General features: G+C 47.8%; 1 protein-coding gene across 4 annotated transcripts in view; it reads left to right on the plus strand.

The window, feature by feature from the left end:
• Positions 1-23952, plus strand: part of LOC308514809 (rho GTPase-activating protein 7) — a 167994-nt gene extending 144042 nt beyond the window's left edge. For all 4 annotated transcript variants that reach the window (XM_081085124.1, XM_081085125.1, XM_081085123.1 and 1 more), the window contains 11 exons: positions 4961-5024; positions 7422-8851; positions 9278-9454; positions 12948-13107; positions 13227-13425; positions 15527-15740; positions 17497-17611; positions 18359-18577; positions 19364-19581; positions 20546-20719; positions 21689-23952. In XM_081085124.1, the coding sequence (XP_080941250.1) occupies positions 4961-5024; positions 7422-8851; positions 9278-9454; positions 12948-13107; positions 13227-13425; positions 15527-15740; positions 17497-17611; positions 18359-18577; positions 19364-19581; positions 20546-20719; positions 21689-21809 (3091 nt within the window). In that variant the 3' untranslated portion in view covers positions 21810-23952. The remainder of the gene's footprint in view (positions 1-4960; positions 5025-7421; positions 8852-9277; positions 9455-12947; positions 13108-13226; positions 13426-15526; positions 15741-17496; positions 17612-18358; positions 18578-19363; positions 19582-20545; positions 20720-21688) is intronic.
• The last annotated feature ends 2192 nt before the right edge of the window (positions 23953-26144 follow it).

Below are 26144 nucleotides of genomic sequence, written 5' to 3' on the forward strand. Positions count from 1 at the left end.
TCAGAAGGAAAGGTGGGAGCCACGCAGGGGCATTTGAGCATTTTCCTGTGAAATGCGCCGCAGGTTCAGAGCTGTCAGCAGAGGAGCTGGAGACACTTGTTTTACTGATTGTGTTATTTTCATCTCCTCTGCTATTAGCCGCTTCCAGATACTTCTCAGTCCTTGGAACGCAGGGCCAGCAAACACCAATCTGTAGTGCGGTGTGAAATTTTACCTTGGTGAAATAGTTTGAGTAGTTTATTTTTTATTTAATTCTCACCCGAGGACAACATGTTTATTGATATATATTTTATATATTTTTATTTATTTATTTATTTATTTATTTATTTATTTTTAATATATTTTATTGATTTTTACACAGAGGAAGGGAGATGGATAGAGAGTTAGAAACATCGATGAGAGAGAAACATCGATCAGCTGCCTCCTGCACACCCCCTATCGGGGATGTGCCCGCAACCAAGGTACATGCCCTTGACTGGAATCGAACCTGGCACCCTTCAGTCCACAGGCCGACGCTCTATCCACTGAGCCAAACCAGTCAGGGCTATTTATTTTTTTTTTTAGAGAGAGAGAGAGAGATGGGGGAAGCGGTAGAGAGAAACATTGATCAGTTACCTCCCACACACACCCTGACCAGGCTCAGGATTGAACCCTCAACCTAGGTATATGCCCTACCAGGAATCAAACCCACAGCCTTTTGGTACATGGGACGATGCTCCCACCAACTGAGCCACACCGGCCAGGGCTTTGAGTAGTAGTTGATTTTAAATGCAGGTGTTAATATCATTGCAGAAACTCAATTGAAGTTTTGCTTTAATAAAATATTAAACCCTAGCAGGTTAGGCTCAGTGGCTAGAGCCACAGACTGACGGGTCCCGGATTCGATTCAGGTCAAGGGTACATGCCCGATTGCGGGCTCCATCCCCAGAAGGGGGAGTGTAGGAGGCAACCAACCAATGATTCTCTCTCATCACTGATGTTTCTATTTCTCTCCCTTTCCCTTCCTCTCTGAAATCAATAAAGATATATTTTTTTAAAAAAATAGATATTCAGCCCTGGCCAGTTTGGCTCAGTGGATAGAGCATCGGCCTGTGGACCAAAGGGTTCTGGGTTTGATTCTGGTCAAGGGCATGTACTATAGTTGCAGTCTCCTCCCTGGTCTGGGCCCTGGTCAGGGTGTGCGCAGGAGGCAACCAATCCATGTGTTTCTCTCACATGGATATTTCTCTTGGTCTTTCCCTCTCCCACTCTCTCAAAAATTCAGTGGAAAAATACCCTTGGATGAGGATTAAAAATCATACATAATAAAAGCCTAATATGCAAATCGACCAAACAGCAGAATGACTGGTCGCTATGATGCACACTGACCACCAGGGGGCAGGCGCTCAACACAAGAGCTGCCTCCAGGCCCCAGGCCAGCCAAGAAGGCTGGGGGGGGGGGGGCAGGGGGGGGAGGAAGGGGAGTGATTGCCCCACAGATTGGCCCTAATTACCAGCAAGGCCTAGGGACCCTATCCGTGCACGAATTTCATACACCCGACCTCTAGTAACAATAATAAAATTAAATTTTAAAAAATTACAGATATTCATACCATCATCTTCAGTCTGCACTTAGTCGGGAAACAGCCCTTGACATGCCTAAGCTACGTAAAGCAGCTTGCCATATAGTAGGTTTGCACTTGGCTACTTTTCTGTTTTATTAAGAGGGTAGCGAGTGATTTTTTTCAAGTAATTGCACTAATTCCCTTTAGTAATTGCACTTATCTTTAAGAATTGGAAAACGATCTTTATCCGGTCTTGGAAAGTTGTTTCTTCTTCTTTCCTCACTCTTCTCTTGTACTTGTCCCTGTTTTCTTTCTGAGTAAGAGGCCCAGAAGCCCGCCTGCTCTGCTTTTATCAGGTGCTTGAAGCTCCCTGAGCAAAGCTCTGGAACCTATGCTGGCCCACCCGAGCTCCCTCCCCCCCCAGAGCAGGGGGCAGACTGCCCAGCAGATAAGACTGACACATTCCTGTGGAGCTGAGCCCTGGGAGGGCCCCGGAGTGGGAACGACCAGTTTCTGGACAGATGGTGCAATACCATTGTTCGCCCACTCATTTGAGGAATCACACTTAAGAGAGTAGCTGCTGCCATATATTATCACGATTAGCATTTATTTTGGAAAGGAATGAAGCCCTAGCCAGTTTGCTCCGTGGATAGAACCTCAGCCCACGGGCTGAAGGGTCCTGATTCAGTTCTGGTCAAGGGCATGTATCTTGGTGGCAGGCTCAATCCCAGGCCCTAGTCAGGGCACATGTGGAAGGCAACCAATTGATGTGTCTCTCTCCCTCTCTTCCACTCTCTCAAAAAAAAAAAAAAAATCAATGGAAAAATATCCTTGAGTGAGGACTAACTACAACAAAGTAGGGATGAAGAAGATACTGGTTTTGCCCGTCAGGCGTGGCTCAGCAGGTGAGCATTGGCCTATGAATCAGGAGGTCACAGTTCTGTTCTCAGTCAGGGCATATGCCCGGGTTGCGGGCTCTACTTCTCTCTCCCTTCCTCTTTCTCTAAAATCAATAAAAATATATTTTAAAAAGAAGAAGAAGATACTGTTTTTAAGTGCCAGGGCCACCATGTTCTAGTCCTGTCGCCTCGGACAAGATTCGTGACCGAAGCCCGCATTTCCTCATCTATAAAGTGGAGCTCAATAATCATATCTATACCTTAGGGTTGTGGTGAGGACAGTACATATGAGGTGCAGGCATAGTGCCCAACTCAGACTGAGCCCACAGCTGCTCTAGCTGGAACTGTTGTCTCTAAGTGGGTAAGGTCCCACCAGTGGGCATTCTTTGAAGGTCCTAGGAGACAGTGAATCCCCCCCAAAACCCAGGGAATAACTTCTGGGCTTCCAAATTGAGAGACCGTTAGTTCTGCACTACCAACAGAAAAAGATAATATTGACTTTTATAAAACTGGCCTCCTGGGTCTTTTTTGTTTGACTCCAATCTAGAGTTTGTGAAGTCAGCCTCTCTGACACCCCCGTAGGCCTCCATGCCCAGTAAACCTGGTTATAAACACCACTCAACCAGTAAAGCCCAAATGAAGTCAAGTGGATATTTGGTTACAGGTGTGATTAATGAAACCCAGGCCTACAACTGACTGACTCTTTAAGTCTTGAAAACATTTAAGAACTAAAACACTGTGGGTACAAGTCCTCTGAGTGCTGATGCCCCCCAGAGGGGGACCTTACGTGCACTCGTTTGGAAATCTGAGGACTTCTTCTTAGCTGCTTATTTTCATTCCCTTCCCGTCAACCGAGAGAATTTCCCTGAACATAGGTGCTCTGGGTTATCTTTGTTTATTCTCTAAACAGGCTACCACATAACCTGTGAAATCAAAGGCAGTCTTATCAGCAGGCAAAAACACTATCTCTTCTCCTGTGTGTCAAAACTGTTAGTCAAGTTGCAAGAGCAGGACTAGAAACGTAAAGCCTGGAAGAGGCCTCATGGTCAGTTGGAATTTGTGTGAGTTAAATGCTGGTATCCTATGAAAACGGAAGAATTGCAGTTGGAGCAAAACAGGAATGCTGCTGAAGGTTTATTCGAGGAAGACTAAGTGATGACAACCTGGAAGATGGTAGAAAGAATTGGGGCCTGATGGGTTTTGCATATCATTTATTCCTGTGTGTGCAAAGGGTTTCTTTCTGCAGCTATTTCATTATTTGCCAGTGAGGGGTTTTTTCTTTATTTCATTCCCAATGAAGTTAAGTTATATCCATCCCTAAGTTTAACATTACTGTTTGGCAGGGGTAAAAAAAAATATTCAGCTACAGTATGACTCCTGTTTGGAAGCAGGATCTGATCCAAGTGCTTAAAAAAATGAGTAGTTCCATGATTATCACTTTTAGTCGTTACCAAACTTTATACTTGAGAGAGAATCATCATCACTCTCAAGAACATTTTAAGTCTACAAGCAATGGACTCTGTAAGATTCTGATCCTTGAAGCTTTAGTATAGGAATTTTTAAGTAATCATTTGCACCATTGCTGTAACTATACCAAACATTATACTACTAGAGCCCCGGTGCACAAAATTCATGCACGGGTTCGGGGGGGGGGGGTCCCTCAGCCTGGCCTGCACCCTCTCCAATCCAGGACCCCTCAGGGGATGTCCATATGCCAGTTTAGGCCCAATCTGTCAGTCAGACATCCCTCTTGCAATCTGGGACCGCTGGCTCCAAACCGCTCACCTTGCCTGCCTGCCTGATTGCCACTAACCATTCTGCCTGCCTGCCTGATGCCCCTAACTGCTGCCCTGCCTGATCGCCCCTAACCTCCTCTGCCTGCTGGCCTGATCGCCCCAACCACCTCTGCCTCAGCCCCCGCCACCGTTGCTTTGTCCGGAAGATGTCTGGTCTAATTAGCATATTACCCTTTTATTAGTATAGATACTAAAACAGGAAGTTGTAAAAAGAATAGGGCATTAAAGAGGGCTTGGATTTCCTTTTGGTATAAGAACTCGCTGGCTTTTAAACAGGATGCCTAAGATGACGATTGGTTGGAGATGGTTTTATTTTTGTACATGAATTTTTACTTGAGATACTACATAGCGTTTACCAACAACTCTGCTGGTTTCTTGTTGCTGTGACTGTTCCTATGAAAGGAGACATCACAGGCATTTACTGGGTGGAGCTGCCTCGTGGCTCAGGGGAGGGGTCATTGAGAATTGTTTGTTCCCTGAAGAGTAAGAAGCACCTGTGTGCTGTTTCACTATATAATAGTAAAATTAAATGAAAAAAACTTAAGAAATATAGACATATTGTGAAGCTACTCGCTTTTTAAAGAACTTTCTAATACTCTTCTAAATTACAGATATTAATGATTCAAAGAATCTCATTAAACATGTCAACTGGGAGAAAAAATAATTTATCCACCCACCAGTGGTGTCCTGTCTCTGCTAACATTATTTCTTTGCTCTGTAGGCGTCTGAATACTTTAAACAAATGTGCGGTGATGAAACTGGAAATCAGTCCTCATCGGAAGAGAGTGAGTATCTAAATTGTATAATAGGACAGGAGGAAGTGGGGGGCGGGCGGACTGGAAACTCGATTATGTGTTTTGTAATTGGTTTTTGTGTATAAATTCTTACTTCCTCGTTCTCCAAAACATGGGCATTTTTAATATTGTAAACCAGTCGAGTGTACCGAAGCCTGTAGCATTATGTGATTTCGACCACTAGCTGTAGGCAGCCAGTACATTGTGTTTTTCCTGCTGTATTTTTAAATTGAGATGTAATTTACGTATAACACTATATTAATTTCAGGCACACAGTATAATAATTGAGAACTTTAGATCTACTCTCTTAGCAACTTTCAAATCTGCGGTACGATACTGTTTCCTAGAGTCACTGTGCTGTACATTACATCCTCCAGACTTATTTATTTCTAACTGGAAATGTGTACTTTTAACCCCCTTCACCCAACCCCCCACCTCTGGCAGTCAAGTCTCTTCTCTGTATCTCTATGAGTTTTCCTACTGTTTTTGATCTGAAAAAATCACCTATTTTGCCTCATTAACTCAGTGCCTACTCCATATTAAAGGGATGGGGCTGAAGGCATCTGGAAGACCGCATTGCTCCCTATAGAAATTACAGCTAGCTCTCATATATAACAGTATGTTTCGAAGCTGCGGAGGTCTGCGTGAAGGCTGGGTTGTGGGATAGTGAAGAATGTTAAGAGTGTTGGAGGGAGGAAGGGACTCGGGGGAGAAGGGAGGGCAGGAAATCCCACACATTCTGGCCAAATGGTGGCGCATAACTGAGTCCCATGGTATTTTCTTCTGGGTCTGAAATGTGAGGCCCTTTTATGAGATCTTAGGAGAAGAAGTGGGCGTAGTACTGGGAGTGAGTGTCACAAATTAGAGTAAACAGGAATAAGTTTGGTCAAAGAGCATACTTCTGACTGTTCAGAGCGCGCATTTTAATTACCCGGGAGGCCCTGACCTGCAACAAGTTGCCTTCCTGCGGGAGCTAAACCTTCTAAACCAGTGGTTCTCAACCTGTGGGTCGCGACCCCTTTGGGGGTCGCCTAAGACCATCCTGCATGTCAGGTATTTACATTACGATTCATAACAGTAGCAACATTACAGTTATGAAGTAGCAACGAAAATAATGTTATGGTTGGGTCACAACATGAGGAACTGTATTTAAAGGGCCAGAAGGTTGAGAACCACTGTTCTAAACAAACGGACTGGAACTTCAGTATCCAGCAAGCCATGGAGAAGAGCCAACAAGTCCGCACTTAATGCTCTTGACTCATTGTCTGTGAAACGTGGGTCGCGTGGGCTTTCCCACCCTGGTGGGAAGATAGGCATCGGAGTGAATCATCTGTGCCTTTGACATTTCTCCCGAAAGGCTCTGATGCAGCAGCTGGGGTTACGGCACAACCCCGAGTCCCCGTAAGTCCAGCATCATCAGCAAAGATGCTGCTTAGCGTTCGTGAATGTTGCGTATGGCCAGGCCTGGGCATTTGGGAAGCCTGATAAATAGCCCGGAGCAGGTCTGAGGTTGAAACTTCACAGGACACTTGTGGCATTAGCCCCAGCCCTGCTGTCTGGCGGGGGAGGGAATGGAAAAGACCAGGTTAAGAGGGAACCGGCTCGGACTGAAGCGGAAATGCAATGGCTTCCCTTGCCCGGTGTCTCTGTTAGTCTGTTGGGAGCGCTGTGACCGTGTAGGGTGGCTGGAGACTTCAGTCGCCACTCTTCTTGGTGTTGAAAACCACCTTTTTGCTTGCAAAAGGGAATATAAACACACACTATCAACAGACGGCAACACTGAAGGCGGAGCAGAGGGAGTCCCACCCGCTGCTGACTCCAGCTCGAAATATTTCGCATGCCTGGGATTTCCACAGACCTCATAAGGTTCCTGTGAGCAGTGAAAGAACAGCCGACAGCCCCCAGTTTCCATAAAATGACTTATTTCTCTCTTTTTTAGAATATATTTTTACTGATTTCAGAGAGGAAGGGAAAGGGAGAGAAATAGAAACATCAGTGATGAGAGAGAATCATTGATCGGCTGCCTCCTGCACGCCCCCCACTGGGGATCGAGCCCACAATCCCCACACATGCCCTGTCCAGGAATCGAACCATGACCCCCCTGGTTCATAGGTCGCCGCTCAACCACTGAGCCACGCCAGCTGGGCAAATGACTCTTTATTTCGTTTCAAACACTTGGTCCGGCTTTTTTCTCTGACATTCTTTACTTTCATAGTTGCTATTTTTAAAAAATAATAATATAAAGATATCGGGGGCGGGGGGGGGGGGGGTGTCAACCCTGATGGTCTGTTATAAGCAGCCTCCCGGACCCCTGGACCTCAGCACATGTCCTGCTCCCTGCGGTTTGCCCGTCCAGGCACCAACGGCTTCTTCATTCTGTCTTTTCAGAGTGAGGATTCAGACGAGGATGAGCCTTGTGCCATCAGTGGCAAGTGGACTTTCCAGAGAGACAGCAAGAGGTGGTCCCGGCTGGAAGAGTTTGATGTCTTTTCCCCAAAGCAGGACACGGTCCCAGGGTCCCCAGAGGATCCCCACCTGAAGAGCACCCCGAGCCACGAGAGCATGCTGACGGACTTGAGCGAGCGCCAGGAGGTGGCTTCCGTCCGCAGCCTCAGCAGCACCAGCAGCCTCCCGGCCCATGTGCCCCACAGCGCGGACGCGGCCACACCCCGGACTAACTCGGCCCTCAGCGTCTGCTCCTCCACCGGCCACTTGGCAGGCAATAACGACGACTCTTTCTGCAGCCTGCCCTCCCCCAAGGAGCTGTCCAGCTTCAGCTTCGGCATGAAGGGCCACGAGAAGACCGCCAAGTCCAAGACGCGCAGCCTGCTGAAGCGCATGGAGAGCCTGAAGCTCAAGGGCTCCCAGCACGGCAAGCACAAGGCGCCCTCCAAGCTGGGGCTGATCATCAGCGGGCCCGTCCTGCAGGAGGGCATGGACGAGGCCAAGCTCAAGCAGCTGAACTGCGTGGAGATCTCCGCGCTCAACGGCAACCACATCAACGTCCCCCTGGTACGAAAGAGGAGCGTCTCCAACTCCACGCAGACCAGCAGCAGCAGCAGCCAGTCCGAGACCAGCAGCGCCGTCAGCACGCCCAGCCCCGTCACCCGGACCCGGAGCCTCAGCGCCTGCAACAAGCGGGTGGGCATGTACCTGGAGGGCTTCGACCCCTTCAGCCAGTCCACGTTCAACAACGTGGTGGAACAGAACTTCAGGAACCGCGAGAGGTACCCCGAGGACACGGTGTTCTACATCCCCGAGGACCACAAGCCCGGCACTTTCCCCAAGGCCCTCTCCAACGGCAACTTCTCTCCCTCGGGGAACAGCGGCTCCGTGAACTGGAGGACGGGCAGCTTCCACGGCCCCGGCCACATCAGCCTGAGGAGGGAGAACAGCGGCGACAGCCCCAAGGAGCTGAAGAGACGCAACTCCTCCAGTTCCATGAGCAGCCGCCTGAGCATCTACGACAACGTGCCGGGCTCCATCCTCTACTCCAGCTCGGGGGACCTGGCGGACCTGGAGAACGAGGACATCTTCCCCGAGCTGGACGACATCCTCTACCACGTGAACGGGATGCAGAGGATCGTCAACCAGTGGTCGGAGAAGTTCTCGGACGAGGGAGACTCGGACTCGGCCCTGGACTCCGTCTCTCCGTGCCCGTCCTCTCCCAAACAGATACACCTGGACGTGGACCACGACCGGGCCACGCCCAGCGACCTGGACAGCACGGGCAACTCGCTGAATGAACCCGAAGAGCCCTCTGAAATCCCAGAGCGGAGGGATTCTGGGGTTGGAGCCTCCCTGACAAGGTCCAACAGGTAAGAGCTTTGGTTCCCTCTCCCGGCTGGGGACGACGGGGAGGCAGCGAGGGTCCGCTTCTGCTTGCGGTGTAGGGGAAGTAGGGTGATGTAAGCCTGGCATTCGTAGCCTAAGAAAGAGGCAGACCAGGAAATGCCAACATCCCCAAAAGAATGGATATTGTCTAATGGCTGTGGACTTGCAGTTGGGGAAGACGAAGTGTAGGTTCTGCGGATGGAGGGTGGTGACGGTGGTGCAACAATGTGAAGGTATGGAACGCCCCTGAGCCGCACACTTCAAAAGGGTTAAGATGGTAGGTCCTGTGCTATTTTCGAAGTTGAGCGCTCTCGGTTTGCCCGGACTCGAAGCCGGTGAGCAGCCCGCTGCTGATCCGTGTCTGCCTCTGAAAGCGCTGGGACTCCCTGACTCCCTGCTCTTCTCCGCAGGCACCGGCTGAGGTGGCACAGTTTCCAGAGTTCTCACCGGCCGAGCTTAAACTCGGTGTCACTGCAGATTAACTGCCAGTCTGTGGCCCAGATGAACCTGCTGCAGAAGTACTCGCTCCTGAAGCTGACGGCCCTGCTGGAGAAGTACACGCCTTCCAACAAGCATGGTTTCAGCTGGTAAGAGTTTAAACTGCTCTGGGAACCATGATGGAAGATGTTTTCGCTCAGCTCCTGAGGCTGTCCCAACACTGAGTATATCCCTTTAATATCTTCAGCCAACCGTCCTCATGCAGGCACTCTCTGCCTTGTTGCGGCCACACTTGATGCTACGTAAGCTTTAGGGACTTGCCAGCAGGGTTGGTTGGTTGAGTTTTCAGCTCTCCTGGTGACAAATTGCCAGTTGATGGGGTGAGAATACATCTCTCCTCCATCGAATTGTGCAGGCCCCCTCCTTCCCAGAGGTGGGGGTAACCCATCGTAGGTAAATGTATGTACAGTATCTGATCACATTTTGGAAAGAAGGAAGGAAAAATGTAGTTTAAAAATATTTTCATTGATTTCAGAGAGGAAGGGGAAAGGAGAAAGATAGAAACATCAGTGATGAGAGAGAATCATTGATCAGCTGCCTCTTGCCCACCCCCAGGTGGGAATCGAGCCTGCAACCTGGGCGTGTGCCCTGTCTGGGAATCGAACTGCGCGTGACCTCCTGTTCATGGGTCGACGCTCAACCACTGACCCACACAGGCCCAGCGGAAAATACAGTTTAGGTGTTGCTGTGAGACTGACTTTAAAATGCTTGATGTACACTGCTTGGCTTTATAACCCTATTGCATGCTTCTAGAAAGCATTTTTGATGTGACTGTTCACAGCATCACTCAAAAATCTTGCTTGTGCTAAAGATTTTTTGTCTTTTCCAACAAATACTCTTACATGGTAATTCATAAATCTAAAATATTACAGAGTAAAATATATGTGAAGGTAAAATTTATCACCTGAACTATCCATCATTACGTGTGAAAATATTGCCCCTCATGTATATAACAGTGGGGCTGGATGGGTCATGGATATGACCTAATACCTACATCTTAATTTTTTTACTCTCCGTGCAAAACAGAGACATGTCCCTAGATTGACATCCCAGCGCATTCCACAGTGTCAGCTGGGTATTCGTAAGTGTTTTCGCTAATCTGCGTGTTTGCTATCCAATTGCACAACTGCTGTTTTTCCTGAAAGCGAGCAGCAGCCCGTCTCATTGGGAGGGCTGGAGCGAGGCGGAGCTGCCCGCGAGTCAGCGGACAGCGTAACCGGCCCCCACTCCCAGGACTCGTCGTGAGTTTAACTTCGGCATCAAAGCTCCTCCTGTTCAAAGGCTGTTATTATGGGAGCCTTGCTAAATACAGGAGTTGTTTGTTCTGAATGACAGAAATAAGTATTGACCGGTTTACCCCGACATGCTTCAGATTCTCGGCGGAGATCGTAATGTGTTCCCTGCACATTCCGCCGCCCGGCTTCGGGCCCCTGACAAAGCCAGCATTATGCACGCTTCTAGCCGTGATACCGTATACTTAACTGTATGGAAATACAAATTTGGCCCTGCGTCTCGGCTTTACCTCCCCTGCGGCTATAAACAGGGCCGTGTTGTGGCTGTTGGTAAGCACCCAGCAGTCAAGGCTGTGCGTCTCCTGCCCTGTGCCTCTGGGCGGAGGGTCATATTTCCCCGCTAGCTATTTAAAACTGCATATTTCACATTCTCGCTTCTGAGTTGTCCACCCCCTGCCCACCAAACCCTCAAGAATCTGAAAGTCCATAATACTTCTTGGAGTTCTGGTCAGTTTTTCCAGTGAGTCAAGACCAAATGTAAAAGCCTCGCGTTGTGGGATCCACGGAGCAGGGAGAAATTCGACACAAAATTCTTTTCCTGTTAGTCCTGGCCCTTTCTTGTTCATTCACAGAGGTCGTTTGTAGAGCTCGACAGCGTTGAAGGCATGACACTGGTTTCCTGCTGTTGCAGATACTGCGGGGCGGACCTGCTTTCAGGACTCCAGGGAGCGGGGACGAGGCCACAAAACCCTCCTTGTTCTTGTCCATCTTCCTGAGGCACCTGAAGATGTCATGTCCTCCAGCTCAGCAGCTGGAAAGTGGTTTTGACGTCAGGTCATTAGCGTGGCCCCCTTGTTGAGCTCTGGAGTTGGTGCCCTTGTGTCTGACCAGCATCGTGTATTTGCTGTTTCTGTCATCCAGCCTTACCTGATCCTTCTTTTTTCTTTCTTTTTATTTTATTTTATTGATTTCAGAGACGAAGAAAGAGGGAGAGAGAGAGATAGAAACATCAATGATGAGAGAGAATCATTGATCGGCTGCCTCCTGCACGCCCCATACAGGGGATCGAGCCACCTGGGCATGTGCCCTGAATGGTGGGAATCGAACCGTGACCTCCTGGTTCATGGGTTGACGCTCAACCACTGAGCCACACCAGCTGGGCTGACTTTTTACCCTAAACACTTTGGTTCTCATCAAGAACTTAGAAATTATTCTTGTCCATTTTCACAACAAAGGGGAACTTGTTTTTCAAACTCTGTCAGGAGGCACTTAAGTAGGGTCTTGCATGGTGTCTTCTGCTTCTGTTTCTTCCTGTGCCACCATTTTCTAAGGAAACCCGTCAGTTCTCTTAAGGATGTCAGCGTGCCCCTGGCCAGGTAGCTCCGTTGGTTAGAGCATCATCCCAATATACCAAGGTTACGGGCTCGATCCCCAGTCAGGGCACATACAAGAATCAGCCAATGAATGCATAAATAAGTGGAACAATAAATCTCTCTCCCTCCCTCTCTCTAAAAAAAAATTAATTGAAAACAATAATGTTGCCAAAACCGGTTTGGCTCAGTGGGTAGAGCGTCGGCCTGCGGACTGAAGGGTCCCAGGTTCGATTCCGGTCAAGGGCATGTACCTGGGTTGCGGGCATATCCCCAGTAGGAGATGTGCAGGAGGCAGCTGATCGATGTTTCTCTCTCATCGATGTTTCTAACTATCTCTCTCCCTTCCTCTCTGTAAAAAATCAATAAAATATATTAAAAAAAAAAAAAAAAAAGAAAACAATAATGTAGACCCGATTCTCAGCGTTCACAGTGGAAGGAGACTCCCCAGCTGAGGAGGGTGACTGGCCTCACAGCCCCCCCATCCTGGGAGATCTCCAACAGCACCTCCAGTGGAAGTGTCTGGGATGGCGGAAATGTTCTAAATTTGCACAGTCCAGGAGGGTCGCTGCTGGCCACAAAGGCCATAGTTTGCCGGCCAAATCCGGCCCGTTTGAAATGAATAAAACTAAAAAAAAAAAAAAAAAAAAAAAGACCGTACCCTTTTATGTAATGATGTTTACTTTGAATTGATATTAGTTCACACAAACACTCCATCCATGCTTTTGTTCCGGCCCTCCGGTCCAGTTTAAGAACCCATTGTGGCCCTCGAGTCAAAAAGTTTGCTCACCTCTGGGCTAGTGAGTGCTTGAAATGTGGCTAGTACAACTGAGGACCTGATTTTCTAATTTTATTTCATTCACATTTAAATAGCCACCTTCATGGCACCGCTCTGGGGCCCACAGGGTTTACCTGTGGAGATGGACGAGAGTAGGCAGACAAGTAAACATCTCACCTCCCCACCAATGTTCTTTAAATAGGGCTGTGCCCAAGTTCATGAAAAGGATCAAGGTTCCAGACTACAAGGACCGGAATGTGTTTGGCGTCCCTCTGACCGTCAACGTGCAGCGCTCGGGTCAGCCCCTGCCCCAGAGCATTCAGCAGGCCATGCGCTACCTTCGCAACCATTGTTTGGATCAGGTGAGAGCCGCTGCTGCAGGTCCACCGTGACCGTGGGAGCTCAGGTGCATGCTCCTCTTTCGAGTTCTATAGTGAAGATGTTGCTTTCTTCTCGACACGTAATGATTTTCTTCCAACAGGTTGGGCTCTTCAGAAAATCGGGTGTTAAATCCCGGATCCAGGCCCTGCGCCAGATGAATGAAAGTGCCATCGATTGTGTCAACTACGAGGGGCAGTCCGCTTATGACGTGGCCGACATGTTGAAGCAGTATTTTCGAGATCTTCCGGAGCCACTAATGACGAACAAACTCTCGGAAACCTTCCTACAGATCTACCAATGTAAGTTGTTCTTGGATCTTAACCCTGTTGGAGGTGCGAAGAAATGGAAGCAACTGAAACCTCTAGCTTCCTGTTTTTTAAAAAAGAGAAACCATAAGTCCAGATTTTTTTATGCATTCTCTGAATTTTTAAAAAATATTTTATTGATTTTTTTTTTAGAGGGAGAGGAGAGGGAGATAGAAACATCAATGATGAGAGAGAATCATTGATGGGCTGCCTGCTGCGCACGCCCCCATAGGGGATCGAGCCTGCAACCGGGCATGTGCCCTGATCCAGAATCGAACTGGTGGCCTCTTGGTTCCTGGTTTGATGCTCAGCGGCTGAGCTACCCCATCCGGGCACCCCTGGCTTCCTTTGATGTTGTTCTTTTGGACCCACCGGATGGCCTCTTGGAAATACACGTCATCAATTTCTTCCTTGCCTCCTCATTTGTGGAGCGGGTTTCTGTAGACCTACGGAATACAAAAATAAGTTTCCCTTGTCATCATTCTCTCATTGCTGAAGCAATTGTCCATTTTCACCGTCTGCTCCCGGAGCTCAGTCTTTCATTAGTTTCTAGAACAGGGTTATCTAAGAAGCTTGAAAAGTCAGGTACCGCCGAAACCGGTTTGGCTCAGTGGGTAGAGCGTCGGCCTGCGGACTGAAAGGTCCCAGGTTTGATTCCGGTCAAGGGCATGTACCTGGGTTGCGGGCATATCCCCAGTAGGAGATGTGCAGGAGGCAGCTGATCGATGTTTCTCTCTCATCGATGTTTCTAACTCTCTATCTCTCTCCCTTCCTCTCTGTAAAAAATCAATAAAATATATTTAAAAAAAAAAAAAAGTCAGGTACCAAGATCTCTCTCTCTCTCTCCACCTTCCATATGGAAATTTCAGTTGCTTCCCATCCCACCAGCAGGGTCTTTTGTGTTTAAAATTTCACAGGTGTCTGTGTGTTTTATCTTGATGTTCAATGCATAAATAACCTTTTTCTGTTCTTCTTCTCGGCTTCTGCCAGAAATACTTGGGAAAACAATACCCATGCCCCTCTCACTTTTAAGTAAAGCTTAAAGCAAACAGTTATCTAAATTAATGATGAAGATCGGGATTATAGCGTTTACAGCTTGGTGTTTTTCTTGGCTCAGTGTCGTAGCACAGCCATGTAATTTGAAAGCAGCTTCTCTTCGTGTTCCCATCGTCTTTAGCTGGCGCATTGGACTCTATTTTATGAGAAATGGAGCTGGTCTGGATTATTTCATTATTTGTTTCATCCTTTCAGATTTTATGAAAACACAGGTCACATTTTCCCCACCAAGGTATTTGTTGTGTATTGTAACCATGGAGCTGTTTAATCAGTTTGTCCTATGGCGCTGCGTTTGAGTGACTTGGTTTTTCCACCACATGCCTTTTTAAGAGAAAGATTTGCCTGGAAAAGGAGACCTGAAGGTTGGGTCCAGCATTTTCTACATGTGTATTAGTTTATGGGCCTAGTTCTCAAGCGTGTGTTTTTATAACAGCCTCTCGGTAGGCTTTCTAAAGCTGAAAGAAATCGCTGGCCAGACATGTCTGTCGTTTAAATTGACTGAATATTTGAGCAGCTTCCTTTTCCCACTTCAGGAATGAGCAGCTCAGGCAAAAGTGTGAGAGTCCCCCGAGATCCCGAACATTTTATAGGAGAGACGAAGAAACCTCAGTTCTTGCCCTGGGACACATACCTTAGATACGATGTTTTATTGATGCTGAACGAAAGCGTCAGCGCATCTTATTTTCAGAAATTGAGAATGGTGAATTAGGGATTTCTAAGAAGTACTTAGAAAGAAAAAGTGTTCTGTAAACTGAACAAACAGGCCTCATCGGGAGCTGAACTCGGAGGTGGGCTTAGGAGTCTGTTGGCATTGTGGGTGTTTAAAATATCTCACCTCCTCCACCGGCAGGAAATACTTGAGGGTAGTGACGCTGGTGCAGCCCTAATTTCTTCCATATTAACCTCGAGTACACTCTCGGCAAGTGCTTGTTCAGGGCTGGCTGGGGCCTTTGATGCCGATGTGTTTGCTTTGGGACATTTCCTTGCGATGTACATGGAAAATCACTGAGCTGATGGGGAAAATGCTGGTGTTGTGCAGATGTGCCCAAGGACCAGCGCCTCCAGGCCATCAAGGCCGCCATTATGCTGCTGCCGGACGAGAACCGGGAGGTGCTGCAGACGCTCCTCTACTTCCTGAGTGACGTCACGGCAGCTGTGAAGGAGAACCAGATGACGCCCACCAACCTGGCCGTGTGCCTGGCGCCCTCGCTCTTCCACCTCAATACCCTGAAGAGAGAGAATTCTTCCCCCAGGTAGGGGCCGGGGAGGGGCGCATGCGTCATGCTCTCCTTCGGGGGTTGTCCCCCTGTTCTCCTGGGATTCATACCTAAGTCAAGCAAATAGGAGTTGGATCTTCTCCCTTCACAGCCCACGTGACCCTCCTGTCTTCTTAGCCCTGGGCGTGTGACTGCCTGGGCACTCTAGTTATAGGGGAGAGAGGGTAGGTTCCTGCTTCAGCATGGGAGTGTTTGCCCAGTGTCCCCCGAGCCCTCTGTGACACTGTCATCATGCTCTGCCAGCAGAGAGTCACAGATTTACTGACCTAAGCATCTGGGGGGGGAGCCCTGCCTTGGTGCCCACGGGGCCAGGGGAGCCCAGCTCCTGGCCTGGGCCGGCAAGTGAAAGGAAGTGGGCAGATCTAAGAGACCTGAGCGTAAGGTGGAGCCTGCAAGTTAAGGTCAAGCCCATGATTTGCGGAGTTTCTCCTTCGATGTCTGCAAGGTGGGAGTGGAGTGGCTGTAGAAGAAGCCGGAGAATCTAGAAAGTAACAAAGGCTGATGTTTGCTCAGCACTTACTCCGTCCCAGTCACGAGACTGCACCCTTGACATTCATAAAATTCTCACTTGACCCGCAGAACAATCGCAGGAGGTGAGGATGATAACGTTGGTATCCATTTCACATGAGAGGAAAGTGGGGCTGCAGGGAGGGCCAGTTGAGGGAGGAGCTGGCCCGTGCCTGAAACGAAGAAGGGCAGAGCCAGTTGGAGCGTCTGACTTCTGAGAATATTTCTCATAAAGGCCTCATGGAGGGCCCGGGGGGGAGGGGGGGCCAGATCCATCCCGCTGATCCTGTTCCTTTAGCTCTGGGGACGGCCACAGACATTTCTGAGCTAGAAGCAAGGGCCTTGTGCTCGCTGAAGTAGCTTTGCTTCTGCAAGCCAGGCGGTGCTTAAAGATCCTTGAATTACTTCTGACTGTTGACTAGCGTTCCAGCTTTTTTTTTTTTTAATCTTTATTGTTGAAAGTATTCCGTATGTCCCCCTTTTTCCCACCATTGACCCCCTCCAGCCCACACCCCGCCCCTCTGGAGTTCCAGCTTTAATGGGATAGAGAACAGAGATGGGCCGCAGAGAGAGATCAGATAAGATTAAAGTAAACCCTTTAGGAAACAATGGATTTCCCCTCACCTTCGGGAGGGGTCCTGTTTATCTAGACTGCGAAGAATAGGGACTTTACCCCAGTGTCCGGCACCTCCCACCCACACCCTTCTTAGCTGCCTCTCTCCCTCCCCAGCACACATCCAGAGACCTACAAGCTCCCCTATGTAAATAGGAACCTACTTAATGTGCTGGCTTTAAAGAGCCTAGATATCATTGAAAACAGCCTCTTTCATGTTTTGTGTGTGTGTTGTTGATAAAACTGAAAAATTCTAGTGACCAAAGTAAAGCTCTCTTGGGCGGGGTGGGTGGGAAGAGAGATTAACCAAAGAACTGATATGCATATATGCATAACCCATGGACACAGATAATAGTGTGATGAAGGCCTGGGGTGGGGTGGGAGGGTGAAGAGAAAGGAGGCAGGTGCCAGCCAGAAGGGGTCGGTGGGGAAAAAGGAGAACATCTGTAATACTTTGAACAATAAAGATAAATTTTAAAAATAATGAAGTTCTCTTGAACCCTTTAGTGACAGGTAGTCTCCAGTGAGCTGTTTATTTCTCTCCTTTGCATACACATTGATTTAAAAATATGTAAATGTTTGGATCTTTCTCCTCCTGTTTCTTCTGCCTAGGGTGATGCAAAGAAAACAGAGTTTGGGCAAACCAGATCAGAAAGATTTGAATGAAAACCTCGCTGCCACGCAAGGGCTGGCCCATATGATTGCGGAGTGCAAGAAGCTTTTCCAGGTAAGGATTTGGGGGATCTTGTTGGTTAAGGATAACCTGGGTAGGGAAGAAATTGTAGGTGCAATACTTGGTCACATCTCACCGAAAGATCCCTTCCCCAGCTGGAAAGTATATACAGAACCCAACAGTGTCTTACTATCTATATTATAACATAAGCCAAGCAGAGTTAGTGTGCTTAATGAAATGCCCGCCTCCATACCCCCTATAAAAGCAACAAATTACGTGCAGTAAGTACTGTATCTGAGACACGGGCCTTTATCCACGTAAGCCCTGTTTCAGTCACTTACCTGCTCCGTGACTTCTCAGGTACCTTACACTAGAATAAGGTATCCGTAGCCTTGTGATACCGCGTGAGGTGGGCGGGACATCCTCCAGCTGTTGGGAACAGGGACTGGACTTCCTGCACCACCTTGAGCACTCAACCTTGTTTCTGCCCTGTCGCTTCACTGCTGGGCAACGAGAGTGTGCACAGTTGGACCGACATTCTTTTTTAAAAAATATATATTTTTATTAATTTCAGAGAGGAAGGAAGAGGGGGAGAGAGATAAAAACATCAATGATGAGAGAGAATCAATTATTGGCTACCTTCTACACGCCGCCTACTGGGGCTCAAGCCCACAACTTGGGCATGTGCCCTTGACCGGAATCAAACCCGGGACCCCTCAGTCCACAGGCCAAGGCTCTGTCCACTGAGCCAAACCGGCCAGGGCATCTCCCAACCTCCTTTTGGTCTCATGTTCCTCACAGGTTCCTGAGGAAATGAGCCGATGTCGCAATTCCTACACCGAGCAAGAGCTAAAGCCTCTCACTCTTGAAGCTTTGGGACGCCTCTGTGCCGATGAGTCCGCTGACTACCAGCACTTCCTGCAGGACTGCATGGACAGCCTGTTTAAAGAGGTCAAAGAGAAGTTCAAAGGCTGGGTCAGCTGCTCCACCTCTGAGCAGGCCGAGCTGTCCTATAAGAAGGTAGGTCATCCCTTGTCGTCGACCAGTTGAGTTCCAGGGGTCAGGGCTTGGGCTCCTTAGAGACGAGACCCTGTTACCCACACATCTCTGCGTGGGGATCTGGCACCCATTCCCTCTCCTGCAGAGCTGGGTGGCCAAGGGATTCAGATCCCCAAGTAAGAGCAGAAACCAGCCGGTTGAGGAATACTTGTCAGAGGAATCAAACAGCCAATGCAATCCTGCTTCCACAGAATCACACCAGAGTGCCCTGGAGTGTTTAACTAGTGGCGTTGGGCTTAGGCCTTGTAGAACCGGCTTGGGTTTTTCCATAATTTGATCAGAACCCCCTTGCACGCTCCACTCCACTCTTGGCCCTTTAAAGAGCAGAGAGCTATCAGGGGAGACATTGACTTGCTGGGACTGCGCCTGTGAGGGCGGGCACATGGTGGGTGTCTTAGCAGGGTAGGCCCACCACAGGTATTTGTTGACACTGTCCTCCATCACCTTGAAAAGAATAACCAGGAGGGCCGTCCGGATAGCCATGCAGGCTTGGGGTGCAAATAAAGGGTCCTACTTGATTCCATTGACCCTGACATGGGTCCCGGGGGAACATGGGACAGTTTGAACCTGAAGTGACGCCAGCCGTTTTGTTCACTTCTGGCCTAACTCTCGGGGGTGGCAGCCTGTTAAAGCCATAGGTGATCATTAGCCTCCAAACAGATGACCGTGTACCGGGCTAGCAAGTTGCCTTCCAAGTCTGGGTGTGTGCGAATTGTCTTGGCCCTGAAAGGTGCATCCTCTCTTCAGGTGAGTGAAGGACCCCCTCTGAGGCTTTGGCGGTCGACCATCGAAGTCCCTGCGCTGCCCGAGGAAATCTTGAAGCGCCTCCTTAAAGAGCAGCACCTCTGGGATGTAGACCTGTTGGATTCAAAAGTGATCGAAATCCTGGACAGTCAGACTGAAATTTACCAGTACGTTCAGAACAGTATGGCACCCCATCCTGCTCGGGACTACGTCGTTTTGAGGTGAGAGCTTCTGAATTGATCATTCATTTTTAATGTTTTTAATTGATTTCAGAGAGAGGAAAGGAGAGGGAGGGAGAGAGATAGAAACATGAATGATGAGGGAGAATCATCGATCGGCTGCCTCCTGCTGAGGATGGAGCCCGCAACCTGGGCGTTGTGCCCTGACCGGGAATTGAACCGTGACCTCCTAGTTCATGGGTCCATGCTCAACCACTGAGCCACACTGGCAGGGCCCAAATTGATGTTTGTGGCCAGGATGAGCCTGTAGGTCACTGAATAAGATGGTAAAATTACTTCCATTAGAACGTATGCCTCCATAAAATGGTTGAACCTTTGCAAATATGAAAAATATATCTACTTTTATTCCAGTAGTGTGTTCATCCCTGAAATGGCTCAGACTCTTTGGGAATTGAGCTCAAAAGAGAGATACACTCAACTGGATGCGCGTCCTGGTGGCGGATTCTTCCCCCTTTTAGGATAGATCTTCTCGTTAGAAGTAGCTGACGGATGCATAAGCCAGGAAACAACATTCAGGCTCCCAGGGGGTTACGGTTGAGGCTGGTTTATATCTAATTCATCATTCTCTGGAGACATGATTGAAAGAGGAATTCCAAGAATCTTTGAGGAACTGTCACATCATTAGTCCAGAACCTTTCCGACAGAGCAGCGTTCATTCGGATGCTCGTGCTCTCAGACAGCTGTGGAACGTGACGATGGTTTTCGGTCGCACCTCAGATTGGCTCTCTTTGAAAGAGCTGGCTGTGTGAGCAGCCCACCTCCTGGAGATGTGGCTCCGGACAGAGCTCGTCCAGGAGTCCTTGCACACGAGTTCAGGATGCCGTTCACGCAGGGCAGGGACACACAGCACGGCCACCGAGCCGTCCGTCCTTCAGTGTCTCTGAGAGCGAGGCCCCGTGTGGCTCCCAGGAAGTTTCATTTTTTCCCTCTGGTTTTGTCTCGACAGGACATGGAGGACTAACTTACCCAAGGGGGCGTGTGCCCTTTTACTCACGTCCGTGGATCACGACCGGGCACCCGTGGTGGGGGTGAGGGTCAACGTGCTCCTGTCCCGGTATCTGATCGAGCCCTGCGGGTCGGGGAAATCCAAACTCACCTACATGTGCCGAGCTGACTTAAGGTATGTTCTGCCTCTGATTTTTTGGACATGGTGAGGGTCACGGGGAAGGCAGACTTTTTGCCTGGTGCAGAGAATGGCTTAAATGAGTACGCGTTGCATCTTGGTTACTCCAGGAAGAGCGGTGCTGAAGTAACACGTTCGTGTTTCTTGGCCTTTGGGTACCAGACCTACTTTTGATCCTTTAGAACATGGCGTGCTAACGTAACGTGGATACGGAGGTTCTGCCATGAATGTAAAGCCACAGGAAATGCGAGTTTGAACGAGCAAGCAGGGTTTTCTCATTTTATAGTCAGGGGTCCTGAAGCATGTGACATGCCCTTTCAGTAGTAATTCATCGGGCCTACATATTCTTTGCTGTAGATCCAAGTGTATTAGTATCAGAAAAGCGGTGCCATGCAGCCTTATAGACAAAAAATGAACCTCTGCAAACTCCGTCCACGTGGCTCTCGGGTTACATAAAGTCTCACTGGAAATCTTTACATCTCAGCACTTCTGCAGGCACCGTGTGCTCTGTTTTTGTTAACATGCCGCAGCTTTCCCTAAACCAGCGGTTCTCAACCTGTGGGTCGCGACCCCTTTGGGGGTCGAACAACCCTTTCACAGGGGTCGCCTAAGACCATCGGAAAACACATCTATAATTACATCTTGTTTTTGTGATTAATCACTATGCTTTAATTATGTTCAATTTGTAACAATAAAATTGGGGGTCACCACAACATGAGGAACTGTATGAAAGGATGGTGGCATTAGGAAGGTTGAGAACCGCTGCCCTAAACAGTTTCACTCAATCTGTAGTTTCTTGAGACACTTAGAGTTCCAAGTATGCGATGGAAAGGCCAGGAGATTGTCCTGGAACAGTAAGAGCACATGCTGCCGAGCAGGGAATGGAAGTATAGTATTTGCAACTCCCTTCGGCTTGTCTCAGGGCTTTCCAGCTGGAATAATGGGCCTGCTTTTCCTCTGTCCTAGGGGCCACATGCCAGAGTGGTACACGAAATCTTTCGGACATTTGTGTGCAGCCGAAGTTGTAAAGATCCGAGACTCTTTCTGTCACCAGAACACTGAAAGCAAAGACACTAAATCCAGGTGATCACCCAGGCAGAGCCGCCGTGTCCACCTTCCCACCTTCCGGGCGTTTGTTTCCAGGGCCCTTGCCAGTGCTCGGGAGCACGGGTTCTGCGTCTCATCCTGAAACAAAACTGCAAGTTGGAGCATAGGAATCGACTGTAGTGATTTGATACATTTTCAAAGCTGCTTCCCGTTGGTTTAAGGTCTGTGTTACAGATCTTGACTGGAATATATAAGACTGCAAAAAAAAAAAAAAGTATTCTTATGCGAATTGCTTCTGAGAAGCAACACTATAAATACATTACAGAAGATAATGAAGATACTTCATTCTCTTGTGATATTGGTGTATGTGTCCCTATGTCCTTGTGTTGGCAGCGTGTTGAGGGGCTGGCGTATCCACTGGAATAGTTGGTACTCTACGACAGGTTTTCTCACTGAGAGGAGCAGAGAGAGGTTTGCACAGAGGCGTGTGTGTATGTTTGTTTGTTGCTGGTTGCATGGCACAGATGTGTAGGTTGGGACGCAGTGTCTGGCACACTGAGATGCCTCAAGAAGGATATTGATGCGTCAGGTGCAGTTTAACCTGGAATATCTGACTACCCATGGATCCATCCAGAAATTTAAAAGGGAACTCTTTTATTTTGAGGGATCAGACAGCCTATCCTTGTCCATTTTTCTTTTCCTGAGTTATATTAAACAGACTCCTCTGTCCACTTCTTCTTTACCTGGAAAGTGATTGTGGTGAATTTACTCTGATCTCCCATTTCAGACACCGTTTCTCTCTAGACCTGATTGCAAAAGTTGTTTGTGGGTTGTTATTAACAGCATTTTCAAAAGCTGAACAGGTTTATTAATTTAATTTGCCCTTAACAGCAAATAGGTTTTCTGGCTTTTTTTTTTTTTTTTGCTTTGCTTTTTCTACATTTTCTTTTTTCCCCCCTTTATAATGATGTCCTTGGAATATATTTTCATGGTAATGGCAAACAGGTATCATAGTAAAGAGCAAAACAGCAGCATAGTTTTGGAAGGGTGGTCTTTATACAGGTTTTACTGTAATGGTAAAGGTCGACTTCAGAGACAGTATTAGTGAATTTATTTAGTATGGATCGAAGTGAATAATGTATGAATGAGAGTTGTAAGAAGGATTTTTATTTTGTTATAACATAATGTAGTTACCATTGTCAGTGTTATTTCCAAGGTTCTTTGAAGAATTGGTGGGGACAGATTAGAGTGTTAAAATTTGAGTATTTTGGATATCAGTGTTTTTCATGAAGATATACTTGTATATTCAATTTGAATGGCTTTCAGATTTGTAAGATTGTATGTTGTATATACCATTCTATTAAGACACATGTACACATGTCCACTGTGCTTTCCAACATAGATTAAGCATGATAAAGATTATTATTTAAAATATACTTGTATTTATACCTCAGATATTCTTTTGGGTTTTGTACCTCAAGGCTTTTTTTTTTTCCTTAATGTAAATACACTTACATGAATACAGTCTAAGAGAAAAAATAAATAAAAGAAGAGGTTTATAATGTGCTCAGTATCTGTACAGAATATAATCGATAAGTGCACTATTAAATGTTTAAGGGAAAAGTCTGGCCTGCTCTCCTCTGCAATGCAGCTTCCTCCCTCCCACCCTGAACACCACAGACTGCAAGGCACATCGTTCTAGCACCAACCACAGCGAAAGCATGGAGTTGCTGAAGGAAAAACCGGACTGCAAATCATTCCAAGGCCAAACCGCAGCTGAGCCACTTGCTAGCACACAGGGAAGCCTGGAGATGCTCTCTGAAGGCCGTTAGGAAATGATGCTGAGAAAGTTACGGGAAAGCACAACAGCTACGGAAAGATGCTCCTCGGCAAAGCCAAGGTCACTGTTCATCCCACCAAAGGTCACTCCCACGGTTTGGCTCTCCTGTTGAGAGGATGTCTTCCACGCTTGACAAGAGGAGATCTCAAAGGGTGTGGACATTTGCAAGAACTCTGCTTACGTCGCCTGGAGTGCTGTTGCCACAACTTACTAATTGTGACTAATGGCCTAGACTGTAAGGTCTCTGAGAGCAGGGCTCTCCTGCACATCTCTGTACTCCCCTGCAGCAGCTTTCCGTGTTTGTACTTGTAGGCACCTAATAAATGGATTATTTGCTAAATGGGATTGGTTGGACTCGCTTGTTACTTGAAAAGGAAGAGAACCAAGGATGCTACCTGTCTTAAGCCCTCACTTTGGCTCATCACTGCCATTTTGAGATTAAAGAGAGTGGACATTGTTAAACCATATGGGATCTTAAAAGTTTAAACTAGCAAAGATGCATAGATAAGCGTATATAGATGCTTTGGATACTGATTTTTTAAATTTGAGTTTCTTTGAGATGGAATTTTTAACCTATTGCATTTCCCAGATACAATGTGATACTGATCTTAGAAGAGGTTTGACAAATACTCACTTTGGGCATAGAAAAGGGGACAAACCCAACTTTATTGTAAGTTCTTAATTTTTTTTTTTTTTTTTTTTTTTTTACTGACTTTTTACAGAGAGGAAGGGGAAAGGATAGAGAGTTAGAAACATCGATGGGAGAGAGACATTGACCAGCTGCCTCCTGCACACGCCCCACTGGGGATGTACCCGCAACCAAGGTACATGCCCTTGACTGGAATCGAGCCTGGGACCCTTCAGTCCGCAGGCCGACGCTCTATCCACTGAGCCAAACCAGTTAGGGCTATTGTAAGTTTTTAAAAGACACACCCAGACTGAAGGCTTTTTAAACTGGCCTCTGCCTTCAGACCTGGTTTCCACGGGGCTATGTAAAATCAAAATATCTTGGGCCTGAAATACCCAATACTTGAGTTGTCTGAACAGTTCTGAAGTGGAGTTTCTAATAGGCATCATGAGGTTACAGGACGCGGCGGAAACCTCATGGGCACCCAGGTAGATTACATGACTTCGGTGGCACACCATTTTACACACACAAAGCAGCTAGTCAATACCTACTGTCTGCCTGACACTACGCTCAATGCTGAAGACACAGCTGTACGCAAGACTGCATGGCTCTGCCTTCTGAGTTAAAATCTGCCCTCACAGGTACTAAAATAAAAAATACCACCCAATGAACATTAGGACAGGTTTCTATGTGCTGGGAGGGGTTAGCTAAGATCTTAACAAAACTCAAGGTAATCTTTAAAGTATCCTGCCTAGCAATCTATAGGGGAAATTACTTGGAAAATTCCAAGAAAATGAAACCTCACAAGTACCCCACGAAGCATAGGCCGTCTCTTCAGTCTAAGGAGAGGATATGGCTTAGAGAAGTAGTGACAATTAAGGGACCCAGAGCTGCCCTGGCCAGTGTGTCTCCATTAGGGCTTTGCCCCTTCCACCAAAAAAGGTGGCGGTGCGGTTCCGGGTCAGGGCACGTACCCAGGTTGTAGGTTTAATTCCTGGTTGGCTCACGTGCAGGAGGCAACCAATCAACGTCAGTGTTTCTCTTCCTGTCTCTCAAATTAATAAAGTGAATTTTTAAATAAATGAGATTCCAGCCCAGGTCTACTGCCTCAGACCATTTCCTATTTACTGATCTTTTCCTAATTGGGAAACAAATATCTCATAGTAAAAGCCAATCCAGCCCTAGCTGGTTCTGCTCAGTGGATAGAGCGTTGGCCTGCGGACCAAAGGGTCCCACGTTCGATTCTGGTCAAGGGCACAAGTCTGGGTTGCGGGCTCGATCCCTAGTAGGGGACGTGCAAGAGGGCAATCAGTGATTCTCTTTCATCATTTGCTGGGGTCCAGCCCCAGCAGGTCCAGGGCTTCCCATGTGTGGACGAAGTCGGCGATGAAGGAATGACACGGGGGCAGTGTTGAGGTGATCGTCATGGCCAGGTTCTCGCTTTATCGTCCTATTACATTTATATTTATGCTATTTGATCCCATAAGCATGCCTCTTTAATTACAACATGGCATGTTTTGGGTCACGTTCTAAGGTTATGTCCTCCCAGCCTCGCTGCTTGCCTTCCCTGGCACTGCCCTGTGTCGGTGGGTCTCCAGGGCTATATAGGCTTTGGTGCTTTCCCTGGTGGGCAGACCCTGGGGATGCGGGCCCAACAAGTCCCAAATTTATTGCCAACAGTCTTAGTCCAAGTTCTTCATAAGTAGTACATGGTATTTCTGTAACAGGGGGATTTACTGATTTATTCTCTTCCTTAGTCCTATTAACCCCTAACTTGGGGGAACAACCTTTCTCGGGGAGGTGGTCCTGGTTAAAACACATAGCGCTTAAGAGGGGGAGCGAACATATGTCACAAACGCCAGGTCCCTTGAAACATAAGCTGTGCAGATGTTTCTTCCCTGCAGCGA

The sequence above is a fragment of the Myotis nattereri genome (genome assembly GCF_964212035.1).
Source record: "Myotis nattereri genome assembly, chromosome: 2".
In the NCBI taxonomy this organism is placed as follows: domain Eukaryota; kingdom Metazoa; phylum Chordata; class Mammalia; order Chiroptera; family Vespertilionidae; genus Myotis; species Myotis nattereri.